Here is a 19,481-nt window from a genome sequence, read left to right on the forward strand (position 1 = left end):
GTTCTTGAAATCTAATTATTGTACAAACTCGGGCCTCAGTGGAGACCTGTGGCAGGATTATTTCAGTTTGCAAAGTGTCACCTGTCTAGCATTTAAATGGTTTGCATTTTCGAGTAGGTCTACCACTTTATTTGATATTTTACAAGGTAACTAACTGGTTCACACTACAATATCAGCAGGCCATTCTGTGGTGCTTTAGAAATTTGTTTTGGAAATTGTGAAAATGTTGGGACTTCTTTTTTCCCAAGATGTCGGTCGTCTCTTATAAACTATCATGGAGCTCATTCGCTGCCACCATTCACCCTGCGTATTAATCAGTTTTCTGTAGCCGTTTCACTCACTATAAGCTGAATCAATAATGTAAAGTGACTGCAGAGAGTCTGTTAAAATGCATGGCATTCATGTTTATCCATAGACGAGACTTCCTCCGTGCTTTTCAACCAGATCCCACCCAACCCCACCGTGTGAGGTCAGGGGCAGGTACCATTTATCAGTGAAAATGGTCAGTGTTACTCATTTAGCACCAGTGTTAGAATTCCTTATTTGTTAACAAAGTTAAAAGGGATATTTATCAATGCCAGTAAGTTTTAGGAAAGCCCATGGCAATTCTGTGAACCATTAAGAATTTTAAAACTGGAATTCTATTTAAACCTAATAATTGTAAAGCTAGTCCTCACATTGACCCTAGGGAGGCGTCCCCCACTGCAGCATTTCAGGCATTTGTCCTCAACTGAAGAGCTTACAAAGTCACCCTGCGCATCTCTTTTCACAGGGCACACAAGGTGGCAAGTGGGAAACACCTTTCTTCTGAATATAACTTTGAGGTGCTCTTTTTTATCAGTTAGGATCTATGTTAAGAACTGCCTGATTTAAAATTCAGTTGGAGTGTTAGCATTTTATTCTTTCATATCCACTCAGACACAGAATGATCCGGACCGTGCATTCATCTGGAGAAAAGAAAGAAAATATTAGTCTTATCTAGTAATACAATAGTAATGTCCAAAATTATTAAATATTGAGGTGACCCGTGATGAACTTCATGCTGCCTTCCTGTAGATAGCGGCAGGGACTGTGTATAAAATTGTCCCTCCTATAAACTGAACTTTGTGAAAGCCAGGGAACTTTAATATAGTTAACAGTGCCGTATTTAACTTAGAACTGGGCTTCGTCTTTGCTATCTCACAAAGTAACTCGGATGCTAAGATTAGTGGGGGCAGTCTCATGTCACCTTCCTCAGAATTCAGCTATCAGGAGAAGCCTAGCTCGTCCGCAGTGCCATGCAGCCTCCTCGCCTCTCCCTCCCGGCCCACGCGTGTTGGGCAGAAGGATCTGGGTGATAACGGGCAGTGCCATGGTTATTCTCCATGCATTTTCTCTTCATGAATGTTCTTCCTCCTGAATCAGGGAACTGCATCACTGTCGCCATCAGAGAACAAGGTTCCCCTCTCAGAGCTAAGCCTTGGCTGGACCCCATCAGATGGGGGGAGCAGAGTCTCTACCCCCAAATTCTCCCCTTGGGCCTGTTGAGCCCCAGGATGGGCTCACGGGGAGGCTGTGGAGCATACAGCCGCACGCATTATTTGGGGCGGGGGGGGCGGTAAAGGTAGCACAAAAGTCTTAGTAGATTTAAGAATTCTATGACCCATAAAAGGTGAAGATCTGCTGCTGCTGAAGTCTTCGGTCCTACTGAAGAGACTCAGTCAGTTTTCCATGGAAGACCTCCCCAAAGCCAAGTCTAAATTGGAGGCCCTTGGGGTCGAGTGGTGTGGAGTGGATCCGATGCCTCCCCTCCATCTGTGGGGCGGTGGGATCTCAGGGGAGGGTATCCCCCACTACTCCCACTCCTCACATAGTCAGTGTGACAAAGAAATCCCAGTTGTTGCCTGACTTGTTAGGCTTTGTGTCAGCTGCTCCAGTGCAATGGCTGCACAAAGATGAGAGGGAACCGGTTTGTGTTTCTGCTTCCAAGGTAGAAATCCACCCAGGACTGTGCCCCCTGGGCTGGAAGATGAGGGTGTGGGTAGAGATCCTTTGACCACCATCTTAAGGTGCTTCCTACTCTGTTGTAATGTAGGACCTGCAGCGAGACATTGAGCAACACAGTGCGGGGGTGGAGTCCGTGTTTAACATCTGTGATGTCCTACTGCACGACTCCGATGCCTGTGCCAACGAGACCGAGTGTGACTCCATCCAGCAGACTACCAGAAGCCTGGACAGACGCTGGAGGAACATTTGCGCCATGTCAATGGAGCGGCGAATGAAGTAAGAACTGAGCTGCCCCTAAACATTTTAAATGTGGCCAACTCAGTGCACCCTTCTGACCGAAAGTACAGTAACTGTGTTCTGTTCCCTTCACTTTGAAATGTGCCGGGTCTTAGCAGGGAAGGCTCAGTAAGTGTGACTAGTGCTTATTAAGTGAATGATTCCAGAACAATCTAACTGGGTCATGTCTTTCCTCAGCTCGCCTGTGTCTTGGGCTGTAACCATGGCTGGCGACTGTACTCTGTCCCCAGCTGTAAAGTCACAGAGGAAGCCCTGTCTCCTGTTTGTCTCTGTGAGGCAGGAGCTCTGAGGCGCTGGCGCTCCCAGACAGAAGGTGTCCTGAGCAAGGAGTGACGTTGCTGGTTATTTGCTCGAAGTCTAGTGGAGTCTCTGCCCTCGAACAGGGACGGTGCAAGGGGAGTTGGGAACAGGACCGGTTAAGTGAGAAAGGAGGTGTGAAAGCTCATGGTGGAAACGGGTGGCTTGTATTTCGTTGCTTTCCTCCTGTCAGAATTGAGGAGACGTGGCGCCTGTGGCAGAAGTTTTTAGATGATTACTCCCGCTTTGAGGACTGGCTCAAGCCGGCCGAGAGGACAGCGGCCTACCCGAATTCCTCAGAGGTGCTGTACACAAATGCCAAAGAAGAGCTGAAGAGGTTTGAGGTAATGACCCCCTCCAGCCCAGGGCTCCTGATAACCAAGCCCGCGGCGGGGTCAGGAGCGGCTAAAATGACTCCTCTAAGTGGCGGGCTTCCCCCCTTCCTGGCCCGGGCCACCCAATCCATAACCCACCATCAGCTACTTGGGCAGCTTTGCAAGACATTGCTGATTATGCAGCTGCCATGCACTGAACTTGGAAGCCTTTAGCTTTAGCATCAGAACAGTGAAGTATGCCCTCTGATGCCTTTTCAGTTTGGGGATTAACCACTATGAGTCAGGTCATCTGGGGTCTGGAGGGGGGTGTCCCGGCACTTTCTGTGCTGTGGCACGGATGGGCTCCTCTGTGACACAGGCCTTCCAGCGGCAGATCCACGAGCGGCTCACTCAGCTGGAGCTCATCAACAAGCAGTACCGGCGGCTGGCCCGGGAGAACCGCACCGACACGGCCAGCAAACTGAAGCAGATGGTCCATGAGGGCAACCGGCGCTGGGACAGCCTCCAGAAGCGGGTCACGGCTGTGCTGCGCAGACTCAGAGTAACCTTCTCTACGGCACTCGGGTTGTTTGTAGATTTTCAGGGGGAAGCGATCTGCCACATCAGGCTTGTAACAAAGCAACAGGCAGAAGATTTCGTTTAAGGCCTAAGCTGTTTTAACATCCTTCCAACACAGTCTCCCCTTGTTTAAGCCCAAAGCTGCCAGCGTTCACTTCCTTAAAGAGGTTATTTGCTGAAGAACAGGCTTCTTAGGCAGAGCCTGTTTATGTGATTTGTGTTATCCAACACGCCTCTTCTTTCCGCTCCTGTAACCCCTGACAGTGTGCACGCTGGCTCACAGACTGTCCCCAGAGTCTGGGGCGCTGCCATCCATGGGTCTGGCGAAGGCCCCTCTCAGCCTGGAGAGAGGCCCGCTTCGCCCATCTGCCCGCTTCTGTGTGTCCCGTGGGTTCTTACACTCTGAGGGATGCGGACAGAGCCCCCTCTGCGTTGTGGGGGTTGGGGAGAGTGATTATCCTCTGAATTTCGGGGCACGCTGACTAACCTCAAAAGTTGGATTCAATTTTTGAATGTAAACATTCCCCTTAAATTTCTGTAATTCAGAAGGCGTGGTATGTCATCCTTTGTGAGTCCAGGTGTAACTGACGAGACCGGTGTGGGCTGTGGCTGCAGGAAGTAATTTTAATCCCTGTATTCTGTTCTCAGAGCAGAATGCTCTTGAAACCATTCTAAGAAGATGAGAATCTAGACTTTTTTTTTAACCCTCTCGGGAAGAAATTGGCTAACTTTTCAGACACCCCTCTTGCACTGACTTCTTTATCTCCCGCTGATGTGTCTCTGACCAGTCTAAGCCATCATTGGGCACTGAAGGCTCTGTGTGAGCATCGGCTGCCCATCTATGAGGCGGTAACCCGAGAGGCATCCTTAGTTGGAGGTGGTAAATCTGGGTCTTCTTTCTCTGAGGAGACACACTCAGGGTTACGTCAGTGAAGGCTAATGGGGCATGAGTCCAGGCTCAGCCCTCAGAGCAGTACTTTTCCAGCATGAGGCTTGTAAATCCTTCTGTCAACCCCCAGAGGCTGACAGGTAAAAACAGGCAAGGTGCCTGGCCTGGACTTGGAGGGGCTCCTCAAAGGATAGGTTGGGGAAAATCACAAGCTTAGAGAATTATGAAATTGCAAATGCTGATCGTAGTCAACATTCCCACACCCTCATTTGCCAGTGAAGGTGCTGAGGCTGGGAGAAGGTGGGGGGCTCGTTTGATATCGCACAGCCAGGACCAGACCCAGGCTCCTGACCCCACACTGGCCCCCTGAAGGCCTTGTGGGCCCCCCGGGTACCCAGAGGCAGGTTTCTCTGAGTACGCCGGGCACCCTTGCCTTGCTGCCTAAGTGAACTCTCATTCTGCCATCAACACAAACATGTGATGTTCTTCTCCTGTCACAGCATTTCACCAACCAAAGGGAAGAATTCGAGGGGACCAGGGAGAGCATTCTGGTGTGGCTCACGGAGATGGACCTGCAGCTGACCAACGTGGAGCACTTCTCGGAGAGCGACGCCGACGACAAGATGCGCCAGCTGAACGTGAGGCCTGCTTCCTTAGCTGCTCTTAAAAGAGTGCACCTTTGCAGAGGAGAGCTGGCCAAGTACAAATGTCACCTGATACCTTGAGAGCAGGTTCCAGAATTGTTACAGCAGCCAGACTGCATCCACCTGAGTACTGCTGAGTTATCACAAGCCAGGATACTCTTCCTTACGGCCAGGGGTCATTGGAATGAGGCCCTTTATTCTCTTTGTCATTTATAATCATCTACGGGGAGAACGCCCTTTGGGTTCCATACAGAACTTCCAAAGATGCTGCTTCTCCAGCACTTGAGTCTGAGTGCAACATGTGGGGTGTAACAGGAGGAGAACCTGTATCAAGAGTGGGCCCAAGAACAGATATCTTCTGCTCTCCCACTGTTACAAATATCTGTGCAGGCATACCTCAGAGATATTGCGGGTTCGGTTCCAGACCACTGCAATAAAGCGAATGTAGCGATAAAGCGAGTCACATGAATTTTTCGGTTTCCTAGTATCTATAAAACTTAACCTTTACACTATACTGTAGTCTGTTAAGGGTGCAATAGCATATGTCTAAAAAACAATGTACATACCTTAATTGAAAACTACTTTATTGCTAAAAAATGCTAACCATCATCTGAGCGGCCAGCGAATCATAATCGTTTTGCTGGTGGAGGGTCTTGTAAAAAACCTAGCATCTGTGGAGTGCGATCAAGCGAGGTCTGCCCGTATTACACGTTAGTCTCACTATTGTTCCCCTCCTTGGCTAGGTCTTACAAGATGTTGAAAAATAGAAATGCGCCTTCCCTAATAGAATGGCACCAATGCACACTATTATTGCGTCAGCAGAAGCAAATGCCCGTTGGTGACTTATGGGCGATTTTCTGTTTCCACCAAGCGTCAGTAAGACAAGGTCTCTCCTTCAGACCCAGTAACAGTAAAGGTCCATCCATGTCAAACTTTTAGAATTAATTTAATTGGAAAAGTCAGTGCCTCAAAGGGGGAGGAAAAAATAGGTACACTTGTTTTAAATTATTAAATCTTTATTGTCACTTTGTTAAAAATTGATGAAGCTGGAGTACTCAGTGAAGGAACAAAATAGTAATGACGTTCTGATGCTTTTTCTGTGGCCCTGTTCAAAGAGACAGACACTGGGTCCTCGCAGAATTTTTCTTTCTTTGAAATCTTTTCTTTCTCATATTCTAAATAGGGTTTCCAACAGGAAATCACGTTGAATACCAACAAGATTGATCAGCTCATTGTTTTTGGGGAGCAGCTCATTCAGAAGAGTGAGCCCCTGGACGCCGTGCTGATCGAAGACGAGGTGGAGGAGCTCCACCGGTACTGTCAGGAGGTGTTCGGCCGAGTCTCCCGCTTCCACCGGCGGCTGACCTCCCACGCTCCGGTAAGGGCACTGCCCCCAACAGAGGGCTTCTGGGCCACTCAAAGCTGACGTCTGGGCAAATTTTTAAGGAATTGGGAAACTTATTGTGTAATGGCTAACCATGATTTTATTTTATGGTAAAAAAGCTACGTTGATGGGCTGGCCCAGTGGCGCAGCAGTTAAGTTCACACGGGGTTCACTGGTTCACATCCTGATGTGGACTTCCGCACTGCTTGGCAGCCATGCTGCGGCAGGCGTCCCACACATAAAGTAGAGGAAGATGGGCACGGATGTTAGCTCAGGGCCAGGCTTCCTCAGCCAAAAGTGGAGGATTGGTGGCAGATGCTGGCTCAGGGCTAATCTTCCTCAAAAAAAAAAAAAACTATGTTGAAAAATTTTATTTCCACTCCTTTTAATATAGAGCCACAATTACTTACAAGCTCCCATTTCCCAGTGGAAAGCGTGGCACTTCTGAAAGTTCTTGCTTCTCTTACCTGTTTTCCCTGTGAGGATAACTGTTCCAGTTTGCTAACAGTAGCAACTTGGGACTCTACTGGCCTTTGCCTCAGTGTCTGCAAGCTTTTAATATTTGTGCCTTTCTGGTGCTTTGGTCTCACTGTTGACATGCCAAAAGCACCAACTTTCGAAAGCAACTGTGATGTTTCCCTTGGCAGAAGGATCTTTTGGGATGTTCAGGTGGAGTTAAGGCCATTATTCAAAGTCACTTACTGCCTTTGTGACAGAAGCTTTAATGATGACCATTGACCAACACAACTGGCCACCTTTTCTTCTTTTGTGTCTCCAACTGGCCAACTTCAAACATAATTCTTTATCAGACGTAACCTCAAAAATTACCTTACAATTCTCTCATTTTTAATAGAGCAGTTTAGTCATTTTTGTTAGAATCATTATAACACAGGGTGAGTGAGATTCTGTATTCTGAACAATAAGATTGGGGGATAAGAAAGAAAGAACCTGGTACATGTGGCCCTTGAAGTTGTGAATCTTATCCAGAATACTCTAATGGCCTTAAAAATTTTTTTTTAATTTTAATCTCCTGAATCTTGGAGGAAGCTACCATTAACCATCAATGAAACTTTGGCCTCCATTTCCTTATCTTCTAAGGTGTAACTTAGATTATCAAATTTCAGATCTTTTCTAAGAAAGAAGGTGGAAATTTTGGGAAATACAGATTCTAGGCCCCACGCTAGATAGTGTAAACTGCAATAACACAGACAGGCCTGGGGAGCTGATTCTGCTTAAAGCTGCCTCAGAAATGCTGACAGTGGCCATTTCAGGAACTGCTGGACGGGCCGCCTTCTCACGCTGCTAGTAACTGCAATAGCCTGGGATTTGGTTAATTCTGAAAACTGGATCCTCCCGCTTTAGGGCCTGGAAGACGAAAAGGAGGCCTCTGAGAATGAAACGGACATGGAAGACCCCAGAGAGATCCAGACTGACTCTTGGCGTAAAAGGGGAGTGAGCGAGGAGCCCTCATCTCCTCAGTCTCTTTGTCATCTGGTGCCCCCAGCACCAGGGCCTGAGCGGTCTGGCTGTGAGACCCCTGTCAGTGTGGACTCCATCCCTCTGGAGTGGGATCACACAGGCGACGTAGGGGGCTCGTCCTCTCACGAAGAAGACGAGGAGGGTCCATACTACAGTGCGCTGTCAGGTAACGGCCGGGTTTCCAGAGCCCTTGAAATTGACCCATTTGGCTGTATTTTTAGCACCTTAGCAAGCTGGCCAACTCTCACTGGTCATAAGTCCAACTTGCGGCTGACCCAGACTTCCTGTGGCCTCCTGTGTGCTGTCTTGCCCACTTTTGACTCCTGAGAGTTGACTCACTCCTATTACAGGCAGAATGAAAGGAAAAAGAAACGAAAGTCCCATTGGGACGTTAAGGCTATTGCCTGATGGTGTGGCTGTTTGGAAGGCTCCTCAGTGGGCTTTCGGTTGAGTTTTCAGAGCATCAGTAAATGGAGTGTCTTGGTTCTCTCTGTGCACGTCCCCTTCCCCACCACTGCTTCCGACAGTGAGGAGTTGGCTGAAAAAATCCATCTGGTTTTTTAAAGCTTTTTAATAAAACAGATAAAGGGTACTTTTCTCCTTCCAGCTGACAATGTTTCTACTGTTTTAACTTAATACTTGGCCATTCATCTCCAGACGCCTGCAGTGAGGAAAATGACATTATTCTTTTTCAGATGTAGAAATCCCTGAAAATCCTGAGGCATATCTTAAAATGACCACAAAAACTTTGAAAGCGTCTTCTGGTAGGCCCTTGCCCGTGCATGTGTCTCAACATGGCAGCACCCTGTGGCGCACACTGCATCCTAAACCTCGCTCCCATGTCATGTCTGACCTCTGCCTTCTGTGGACACCATGCGCCTTGGTCCTCGTGTCATGGTGTATTTACACTGCCGTACTCACACATACCCGCGTGCTCCTTACCAAGCCCCGCCCAGACCAGAGCAGTCTCGACGCCAACCCTCGCCTCCCCCTCAGGCCTGTGCAGAAGGGAATTGTTCATGGTGCCTTTTTTTAGTTTTATTCCCGCTCCATCTAACTCGAGTCCTTTGGCATGGGCCAAGCTTTCTTCATGGTGGCTTGGTTTGGAACTACTTCCTTGCTTACGGTGATTTCCTGGGAAGAGGAGGGGTGGGTGGGGGTAGAGGTGCTGTTGCATTTGCCGTAGGAGAAGAAACCTTCCTTTCCTTGACTCGCAGCTCTAATCTTTACTCCCTGCCCGGCCCCATCTGCAGTGGTGGGTAGAACCACGAGCGGCCCTTTGGTCCCCAAGTCCATCCTGATGTTCACACTTCCCCTCACTCCTGACAGGCCTTCAGTCCTCTTGGCCCCCAGACCCAGCCTTGCTGCCAGTGTCCCCACCACTAGAGACCCTAGTTCCAAAATGTCATTCATCCCGCAGCAAATCATGTTTGTTGTGCTCCATCGTGAACCCATCTAGTGAAGGCCCAGTGCTGCTCAGTTGCATGACTCTCATTTCATTCCCTTCGGGGACATACTGACATTTTGCAAATGTGCATGCTTTGCAAGGAAAGCTGCAGAACTCATGTTATACTATAACCTGACGCCATGTTACCCATGACCTTTTTTGTGTAACTGACTATGAGTCCTTTGGTTGGAGAGAATGGACTGTCACTTGCTATTTTTTGTTTCAGGTAAATCCATTTCTGAGGGCCACTCATGGCATGTTCCTGACAGTCCATCCTGTCCCAAGCATCACTACAAACAAATGGGAGGTGATAGGAATGTACAACCCACCCCCTCCGATTCCAGCACTCCTTACAAACCAGCCTATGTAAGTCTTCACCCCACTGGGAGTGTATAACCCAAGTGTGTCAGTCATAATCAGAAGTTTTCAAGAGAGAGAGATTTTGGTGTATATTGCATGTGCTCACTCCTCGGTCACATTTTGAGTTGGTTTTCCCACAGTGACAATATCTTTGCCGAGCTGTCCCTACTTCATTAGAACCCTGGCAAAACTGACTAGAGTTAAAGATAGGTTTGGGGCCAAAAACCATCTTTGTGTGTATTGACGTGATGTGACAGTGGTTACTACTGGTGAGTCAGTCATCCGTGCAAACGGTGGAGAAGTGAAGTGCTGGCTTTCCTGAGCTGCTCCTGAGCTCCCTAAACCTTTGTTCTGTTTACCTTTCGACCACACATCCTATTCAGAAAATTCTGACTTCATCTTCAGAATGATTTGACAGTGTGCTGTGGGAGATGTGTGTTTGATTCCTAGCCCTACTGTAAACTGGTCTGGGGCCATAGAAACTTCGCCTTGCCTCTGTAAGCCTTCTTCAGCTGAGGAACCTACCTCACATAATTGTTGTTAGGACTTAATGGGTATAAAGAAGGCCCTCAGAAGTGGTGATCGTCATTATTATTATCACTGCTGTATACGGCGTGTTGTTGTTGTTTGTAACAGTGACTCTTCCTTCTTAGTTACGTTTTCCTCAGGCAACATGAGTCCTTGGCATACTCTGACTATGCAGCTGTTGGGGGGCAGCCAACCTAGGATTAAATGTTGGCCACAGATCATTCTCAGTACAGAGAATTAGTGACGAGCAAGTTGAAATTACAATGTCTCAAGCATTTTTAGTGTCATCTTTTAGAAAAACCAGAAGCAGTGTAAGCATCATGGATTACTCCTCAAAGTGCACTATGTGTCTAGGAGTGACTATTGCCAGATAATTAGAGAAGATTCTGCCTGTTCATGGTCAGACCCGAGTCATTTGATAATAGGTTGTCCATGCCCAATTCAGACTCTCTTCCTCTCGCTCAGCAAGCAGTTGTCATCTTTAATCTGTCCCTCTGTGATCTGGAATAAGACTTGACAATATGGGTGGGCGGACCCCAGCACGCCACCTTTGCCATACCTCCAGGGTCGTGTGGTTTGGCCTCCTCAGTGACTATGCTTGTGTCCCTCACCTGGCTGGTTTCAAAAGCTCAACCCTTTTTTGTGTGTCTGAAACCAGGCATGTCACCACAGATCCAAAGCGTTTTTTATTTTTTTCATTCCACACAAATAGGCCATATGGACACACTCCAAAGACAGCATGGCTTTTCTAGAAACGATACATTTATTTTTAGAAGGGCCTGAGATAATAGCCCAATCAGCTCAGCGATAACAGAAGAGTCAATATGTGCAGTGAAAGATAAACACTTGGTACGAATGACCCTGGGAGGCGGATTCGTCCTCTGTGTTTCCGATTCCTAGTGATAATGCCACCAGCGCCACGGAGTGACTGGGGGGGATGACTAAAATTTTGTAAAACACAAATGTGCAAATTGGAAGGAGCTAACACAATAACAGTCTAGTAAGCCCAACAACTGTTTTTAACTCTTTACACGGTTGTTTGAGGAGCATTGGGAAGCCTGCAAATTCAGTCAGGCCGTTTTATTCCCAATATTGACGCCCCCCTGCTTTCCCCTCCCTGGGCTTCTGCTGAGGTGTTATTTCTGTTAACTCTGCTTGCTTATAATGCAACCAATACACTAAGGCCCCCCTGTGTCATGAGCAAGTTACTCCTCGAAAGAAAGGGCCCCGTGTCTTCATTCTGACCTGTTAATATGAACCAACATACTCTGCAGACAGCCTTTAAAATTTCTAGATGGTAACGTAAAAATTGGCTCATTCTAGGTAAAGCTGCTCTTATCTCCAGGCACTGATGGTGACAAAGAAGGCCCACAAGCCTTGAATGGCAGCCCGCAGCAGGAAGACGAGGGACTGGCTGGTCGACCCGGGCAGCAGTCAGGTAGGCTTAAAATTAGGCAGTTGGGGAGGGAGCTGGAGTCTGGTACTGGGGGTGATTAGGCATTTACTGTAAGTCATTGCTGGAGGGGACACTAATTAGGGATTGACCCAGACTGCTGCACTGACCCTACGGCAGCCAGTGTGATCTCAGAATCAGCTGACTTGTGTTTATAAACAGATTCTGAGGCTGTTTACTTTCAAAACTTTCACTTTTAAATCCTGTTGACAAAATGAGCCTCATATGCTGAAGTATGTGTTTTAATGACTTCACTTGTATATAAGTATCAGACATGAGGATGGTGATCAAAAAGTTGTGTCATGTGTCTCCCCATTAGGCCAGTTCCATGATTATAAAAGTAGTTACTCAGCTGAGTCTAAAGTCAAGCTAATCATTCATAGACCAAAGGAGAAAGCGCCCTGATAACAGCAGGAACTGAAAGGCTGAACTGGGACCACAGCACATGCTGGCAACATGCTGGGTCTCCTACCCTGCCCCACATCATTCCAGCCGTCGTGGGAGTGGAGTGGCACGGGCCTTGAACCAGAGCAGGGGAGATGAGCTATTCCACAGCCCAGGGAAGATGATAACGCCCACACCCTGAGCCTCTCGCAAGGGGCATCGCCTACAGGGCTTATCAGCCCGACACTGAACCAGCTGGAGGCAGAGAAGTCTGTTTGCATTGTCGCTTCTTTTTATTGGTGGCTTTTGATTCCAGGTGCTTTTGACCGATGGGAGCTGATTCAAGCACAAGAACTTCACAATAAACTCAGAATAAAACAAAACTTGCAGCAGCTTAACTCTGATATCAGTAACATCTCCATTTGTCTGAAAAAAACTGAAGCAGAGCTAGAAACATTAAAGATGGCAAAGCCTCCCAAGGATATGCAGGAAATGGAGCCCAGAGTGAAGAAACTGAAGGTGAGCTGGAGGCGTGGAGGGCAAGAGGAATTCAGAACGTGCATACAAATCAAGTGGGTCACATCTGTTAGTGGTGTTGGTGGCAACTTTGCAGACTGTGTGTGGTAGAGGTCAGTCTCTTCCGTTTCACTTCTGTCACTGGCAAGGACCCAGATTCAGATTTTTGTTATCCTACAGAAGACTACCTACAAATGATCCCAAAGCCCAGAGCAGCACTGGGGAGTTGTGGCTCAGATCCCCAGCACTGGAAAGACCTGGCTTCTGAGGCACCTCTGGACTCTTATGAGGGTGTTAGTGGCCACTGTCAGGCAGCTTGAAACCACCTTTCCAAACTGTGTGCCACAGTCTCAGCCAAGACTGGTGCTGGAGTGTTGGGGGTGGGGAGGACCAGGTCACCCAGTGATGAACTCGGTGGTCTGATCTGGTCACCCCCTACACAGTAAGGAATTGTCACCCACACAATCAGCCCTTGCCCCACTGGAATGGTCCAGGGAGCAGGGGAGGGGCAGTTTGAGCCCTGCACTTTGGGGGTGCCCTAAGCATGAGCCTGAACTCCCGAGAGGACCCAGGGCAGGGGTTTCGGAGTATCCAGGCTCTCTTCATCTTTCTATTGTCATTTTACTGTGTGCACTCATATATAAGGAGTTACCATTCATCTTAAGGAGTAACACTTCTGTGATGTCTAGGGGCAAATGCCAGATAACTACCTATACTTTATCTAGAAGGCTTTAATCTGGTCCAGAAATGTTATTAAGCCAACCAGAGGTCAGCAGGGTCTATTCATGCCTCCGGTTGAGGTGGCCAGCCAGGAGACAGGCCTTTGCTCTCAGGCCTGGTTGGCCGGCTGGCCAAGTTTACTGACCTTGTAAGGCAGGCAGCTCCCTCACTTGATGCTTCTCAGCCAGTCACAGGCGACGTTGCTCTTGTTTCTGTGGCCACAGCTTGGAGAAGTGTCTGGAAGATCCATTTCCCCCCGAGGTTCAAAATGAACTCCACATCTCTGTTTTCAGAATGCCTAACCCAGTCTCTTCCTCTGCGGTAGGAGATATTAAAAGCCTTTGAGACCTACAAGGCTTTAGTGGTGTCTGTCAATGTGAACAGCAAGGAATTTCTGCAAACCGAGAGCACCGAATCCAAAGAGCTCCAGGGGAGAGTCGGCCAGCTGAGGCTGCAGTGGGACGCGGCACAGGGCGCGGTGGAGAGCTGGAGAGACAGCTTACGGCAGTCGCTCATGCAGTGCCAGGTACGCCGCCGCAGCTGGTGCCCGAGGCCCAGGCCCACGTGGGTGGGAGAAGCAGATATTTTTATCATCCTCAGGCTGCTTTGGCACAGCCAAATATGGCTTGTGTTAGGAAATGTGGGCTCTACCATTTGTCTCCAAAGAAGCCCGCCTGCTGTCTCAGAGCCCTGACGGTCGCCCAGGCCCACTCCTAGTATAAGGGTTCCAGCAAACATTCCAGTAGGTCAGAGACGCCACCCCAACCGTACCCCATCTCGGTCCTTTTGCCAGGGAGGCTGTACAGCAGAGTGATTAAGAGACGTGGCCCTGGAACAAAGAGCACTTTAACCCAGCTCTACAGCTTAGCTGTGTGACCTGGGCAAATCATTGAACCTTCCAGACCTCAGTTTCTTCATGGGAGAAGTGGGAATCATTTGAGTGCCTACCTGCCTCACAGGGTTCTTTGTAGGACTACGCGCGTGTGATCTCAGGCCAGCACCTGACACAGAATAAATGCCCAGCACACGTGAGCTCCACACCACTGTCTGCCTCTGAGCCCAGCTGCGAGGCCACATGCAGCCCTGTCCCCAGGCCACAGCCTGTCCTGTTGGGCTGTCTCCCGAACCATTGAATCGGACAGATTTGTCGAGTAATTTGCGTGGTCTCCCTGTGAAATATTGGTGGAGCCTTCTGAAGCCCCACCTTTCTGCCAGCACTTTTCCCTTGGCTAAATTCAGCATGCCTCCTGGGGCTGTGCCAAATGCGCTCTCCTTCCCCTTTCCCTGTTTTTGGGGCCCTGGCATTTAGTTTAAATCTGGCCCTTTTATTCACTGGGTAAGACTAGAAGAGCAAGTGGCTATGATGGACTAGAAATAGCAAGCTCCTTCCCAGCACACCTTCCTTCATAGTTCGGAGAAAGGGCAATGCTGTGATGTGTGTTGTTTTTTAAGGACTTCCACCAGTTGAGTCAAAATCTGCTACTGTGGTTAGCGAGTGCCGAAAGCCAGAGGCAGAAGGCTCATGTCACTGATCCAAAGGCAGACCCCCAGGCTGTCCTGGAGTGTCAGGAACAACTGATGGTAAGTTTCCTCCTAAGGAGTTCTGCACTACCGCTGGCCCCTGCCAGGAAGTCAGTACTCAGGTAGCCTCACCTGGTGTTTCTGGGAACAACAATGCCAGTGTGCTGTTCTGCCCTCCTGTTCCAGTTGGTGTCTACTGAGCATCCCTTTGTAGTTTTGAAGCAGAATGATTTCCAGGGATGAAGAGCCATGGCCAAGAGCAGAAAGTCCTCAAGGCTCCCAGGAATTTGAGACAAAAGTGTTTAGCAGTATCCGGAGAAACTTATGTCCATTTGAAATGTTTTTTCCCTTTGAATGTGGCTCAGTTGGAGGAAAATACGGTGCTCATTGCTCCATGGCCATGATGAGTTGTATGAGTTTTCCATATCCACTATGGAACAGTCTGACTTCTTGGAGGGTAGTTGGTTTTCCCTATATTTCACTAGGAAGCCAAGATGAGGCCTATATCTTCTCACATCAACTCAAGATGACATATTTATCCATAAATTTGTATGTGGCTCGATTTTAAGTATTTTAAATTTAAAGTGCTGGTCGTTGTTCTTAAAACATATGTTTGTATGCTAAAATCTTTGTAAAGCCCCACTCTCTGGAGCAGCACTGTTCAGTAGACCTTTCTGCAGTGGTGGAAATGTTCTGTGTCTGTGCTGTCCATATAGCTGCTGGCTGCAGGTAGCTACTGAGCACTGAAATGTGGCTATTGTAACTGAAACGGAGCTTTTTCTTTTAATTTATTTAAACAGCCAGTGTTGTCTGGTGGCTACTGTATTGGACAATGAGCAGGATAACCACCCTCGACAATACGAGCAGATTCACCAGATACCTCTGTATTTCTGAATAGTATGCTCAGGCTGCTGTTCCAGTTTATCCACTTTAGATCTGCCCTGACTTTGATGTCCTGCCATGGTGGGTGAGGGCCTGGTCTCTCACACCACCCCCCTCACTTTTCCTCTAACTCCTCCAGCATCACAGCGGTCTCCAGAATGAGAAGGAATAAAAAATAGGAGTAGGGTGTCACCAAGTTGCTCCCTAAATGACGTTAGGCTTAAGGACAGAGACAGGCAGATACAAGAAGTAGAAGGTTCTGAAGTGGAATGCCACCCATCATTCATCCTGGGACCTTCCTGGTGCTGAGAAAGCCTCATGCGGCCACACTAGCTTCCCTTTGGGTAAGCAACTGTTTCACACACTTTTTTATTTTTAGCAACTAGAAAAGGAGCTAGTGGAACGTCAACCTCAAGTAAACTCCTTACAAGAGATCTCGAACAGCCTTCTTATTAAGGGGCATGGAGAAGACTATATTGAGGCTGAAGAGAAGGTGCATGTTATTGAGAAGAAACTCAAACAGTTACTCGAGCAAGTGTCCCAAGACTTAATGTCCTTGCAGGGACACCAGGTGAGTCCACTTGTGGCGTTTAACTATAAAGATGTCACATTCGATGCAAACAGGAAAGCAGAGGGAGGCCGTGAGCAAGTGGAGTGGTCTGAGTGGAGCCTCGAGTCGTGCCCCCTCTGGCTGCGTGGCCTCAAAAAGTCACATAAGCTCTTTGATGCTGTCTGTCCTTTGTAGAAGGGCGATAACAAGAGTACCTATTAGCATGGCTGGGCTATGAAAAACAAGTCTGATCCCTCTAGCATTTCTGCCTTGCCTTCATGCCCAACAGACTCCAGCCTTCACTCTCCTCATGTGACAGTTTCAAGTCCTTTTCATTGTCCTGGTCACTGTCTTCTGACCACCCTCTCATCTGTCTACTTTTTTCTCTTTAAAATGTGATCCAACTCAGAACAAAGGGAATACTCAAACCGTGGCCTCACCAGACTTCGGGCAGGCCTGTCCCCTTCATTCTAGAGTATGTAGTTCCTCCTGTGCAGCCAAGACTATAGTGTCTTGATGGCCACGTGATCACATCGACACTTGCTGTGAGCTCACTGTCAACTGAAACTGTCTCTCTTTCTTGCTGCTGCTAAACTCATCTCCCCCAGTGTGTGCTCTGGGTTTCCATGCAAATGGTTGGCCTTGTGGTGTTTACATTCCCTTTTGTCTGAAAAAAGTCCCTGTTAAAGTGGGTGGGGGGTGGGAGTGGTGAGAGCAGAGGAAGAGCCCCCTCTTCAGGAAAGATTTGAGCTGGGGGGCAGTGGTGAGCAGTGCAAAGGAGAGTCTGCGGGAAGCACATTTTGGGGCCTTGAGACTGTTTAGAAGCTTCTGTTTCCCTGAACTGAACACTTGGCATGTGGATTCCAGAACCCAGACTCGTCTCTGCCTGGCTTGGACGAGGCAGACTCTGGAGACCAGCCTCCAGCAGCGTCCGTGCCAGCTCCCCAAGCAAAGGTGAGAGCCCCTTTCTCCTGTGAGAACCACACTGGTTATTTTTAAGTTACTGAGATGACAGGAACTTGGGACTCCGAGGCCTCACTCAGCATTTCACGATAGCACAGATCTGCTTCAGCCTCTGCTGGGCAGAAGGGAGCTTTACTCCAAAGATTAAAAAAAAAATTGCAGTACCCTTTTTAAAGACCTAACTCAAAAGCTGTCTTCTAGTCCCTGCTCTTCACTGGGATTCTAGTAGGTTGTGAAAGCTGAGAGCCCTTCTAGCGGTGTTGAAGGGGCTTCCTGATCTCTCCATTAACAACAGATCAACAAACTGGAACACGAAAATCTCGATCATTTAACAAACCCAATCATTTCTCCTCCTAGAGTGTAATCGCAAATGTATTACCCTAGGCTCAAAAGCTGGTCAGGAAGCCGACCTAAGGAAGGTGTGTGATTTAAGAATGAAGCATGTTTTATCAGGGACAGGACTAAACTATCTTCAGCTCATTAACTGGATTATTTTTATCCAGCAGTTCGGAGCAGAGAGAACTACAAAAGTCAAGAACAAGACAGACAGCAGGTAACGGGGCTCTGCAGTCACAGCAATGAGTCGTTGTCCCCTCCTGTTCGTGTCTGTAGCCCCCCCCCCCCCCCCCGCCAGTTCCACACTCCCACCACACCAGTCTTGCCAATGCCACCATCAAGGTCTTTGTAGAAACCTGATTTTCTCATTTTCTTTCATCTGGAAAGGGCTGGGCTTCTCTTACAAAACGGAACCCCAGCGGTTAGCCCCATTTTAATCTCAGGTCCTGGATGTCTTACGTAAGCAGGGGGTCAGGTAACATGAGCGGGTTTTGCTTCTGGAACCTCCTGATCAGCTCTCCACCGCCTCTCTTGACAGGGTGCCCCGTGGCTCGCGGCCTCAGCGCTCCTTCCTCTGCCGCGTGCTCAGGGCGGCGCTGCCCCTGCAGCTGCTGCTCCTGCTCCTCCTGCTCCTGGCCTGCCTGCTGCCCTCCTCCGAGGAGGACTACAGCTGCACACAGGCCAACAACTTTGCGAGGTCCTTCTACCCCATGCTGAGGTACACCAACGGGCCACCCCCCACCTAGAGGGCTCAGCCGGCCTGCAGCGCCCCACCACCAGCCTGTTTACTCAGGCGCCCAACTCACGGCCGCAGACCAGCCTGTGAGTGACTCTGAGCGTTGGCACAGTCCAGGGACCTGCTGTGGACACCTCCTTCTGGACTTGGCCAGAGAGGGCTCTCTCGGGACCCAGGGCAGGGAACCTGGGCAGCAGCTGCCCCGGGCAGTTTGGCAATGCTAATTGATTGGTTTCAGGATCTCTGGAAACTGCAATTTCCTGAAGAGCCAAGCACTTTGTGAATTCTGATTTATTTGTAAAACAACATTTTTAAACTGTAGCTAATATGGTCAATGAACAGTAGTGTTCACCACATAATATATATTCTAGAAATAAGCAAGCAGATTCCGCCTTAGCAATGGTTCAGAAATTCCCATGCACCCTTGGCTGATTGATTGGAACAATCATATTTAAAATGTTCAGAGTTAATTTTACTCCAGTCAGCTAGCCATCTTGAGCTACAAGTTATAAACCAAAACTTTCTGTTCAGTACTTAGGTCTGCTCTTTTATATTGCTTTAAATTTTTAAAGAAATTATATTGCATGGATGTGGTTATTTGTGCATATTTTTTAACAATGCTGAATCTGTATGAATAATGTAAACATTGATTTTTTTAAAAAATCAGATTTTAGCTTGAGCTTTTGACTAATGTACAGTAAATGCCAAACTACAGACTTTGTAGGGACCTTTTTGTAAGTTAATTTTATAAGACTTTTCACATTTAAAGTGATGCTTCGGGTTTTGTTTAACTGCTGGGCCATGGGGGGTTGGTACAGAAACTTGAAGCTGTTTGTGGTATGTACAACTTAGATGTTTCTCATTAAAACAAAACAAAAAAATAGCCATACTTTTGTTGTTCTGGATTATATTAAAAAGCAGTCAAATGGTATTTGTAATTTGCCATAGAACAAAAATTATTTTTAAAGTATCGGGGGGGGTTCTTGGTTTTAATTCTAAGCTGTGCTTTCTATTCTGCTTATTCAACTTTGTACACAGTCACTTACGCGGTCTGGAAATCTACAGCCTGCACATGTGGAAACTGCCCAGCGTGTGACCTTCTAGTGCTGTAAGGAGCAATGTGGGCAGCATGGCGTGGAAGCTGGACACAAGGGAAAGGATCATTTCACCCAGATTTTTCTATTCCCAGCTCTCTCCAGAGCGAATTAACAGATAA

The 19,481-nt window shown here is 48.0% G+C and overlaps 1 protein-coding gene across 6 annotated transcripts in view; it reads left to right on the forward strand.

Annotated features, from left to right (window-relative positions):
* Positions 1-19,148, forward strand: part of LOC124230766 (nesprin-2-like) — a 298,061-nt gene extending 278,913 nt beyond the window's left edge. For 4 of the 6 annotated variants that reach the window (XM_046647128.1, XM_046647127.1, XM_046647132.1 and 1 more), the window contains 16 exons: positions 2,075-2,262; positions 2,774-2,924; positions 3,274-3,456; positions 4,863-5,000; positions 6,190-6,384; positions 7,753-8,035; positions 8,565-8,633; positions 9,543-9,682; positions 11,528-11,642; positions 12,358-12,560; positions 13,603-13,803; positions 14,730-14,858; positions 16,060-16,251; positions 17,098-17,184; positions 17,697-17,746; positions 18,068-19,148. In XM_046647128.1, coding sequence (XP_046503084.1) covers positions 2,075-2,262; positions 2,774-2,924; positions 3,274-3,456; positions 4,863-5,000; positions 6,190-6,384; positions 7,753-8,035; positions 8,565-8,633; positions 9,543-9,682; positions 11,528-11,642; positions 12,358-12,560; positions 13,603-13,803; positions 14,730-14,858; positions 16,060-16,251; positions 17,098-17,184; positions 17,697-17,746; positions 18,068-18,275 — 2,532 coding nt within the window. In that variant the 3' untranslated portion in view covers positions 18,276-19,148. The remainder of the gene's footprint in view (positions 1-2,074; positions 2,263-2,773; positions 2,925-3,273; positions 3,457-4,862; positions 5,001-6,189; positions 6,385-7,752; positions 8,036-8,564; positions 8,634-9,542; positions 9,683-11,527; positions 11,643-12,357; positions 12,561-13,602; positions 13,804-14,729; positions 14,859-16,059; positions 16,252-17,097; positions 17,185-17,696; positions 17,747-18,067) is intronic. The other 2 variants (XM_046647130.1, XM_046647131.1) reach the window with 2 other exon arrangements.
* Positions 19,149-19,481: the final 333 nt, after the last annotated feature.

This window comes from Equus quagga, chromosome 20 (assembly GCF_021613505.1).
Source record: "Equus quagga isolate Etosha38 chromosome 20, UCLA_HA_Equagga_1.0, whole genome shotgun sequence".
Taxonomy (NCBI): Eukaryota; Metazoa; Chordata; class Mammalia; order Perissodactyla; family Equidae; genus Equus; species Equus quagga.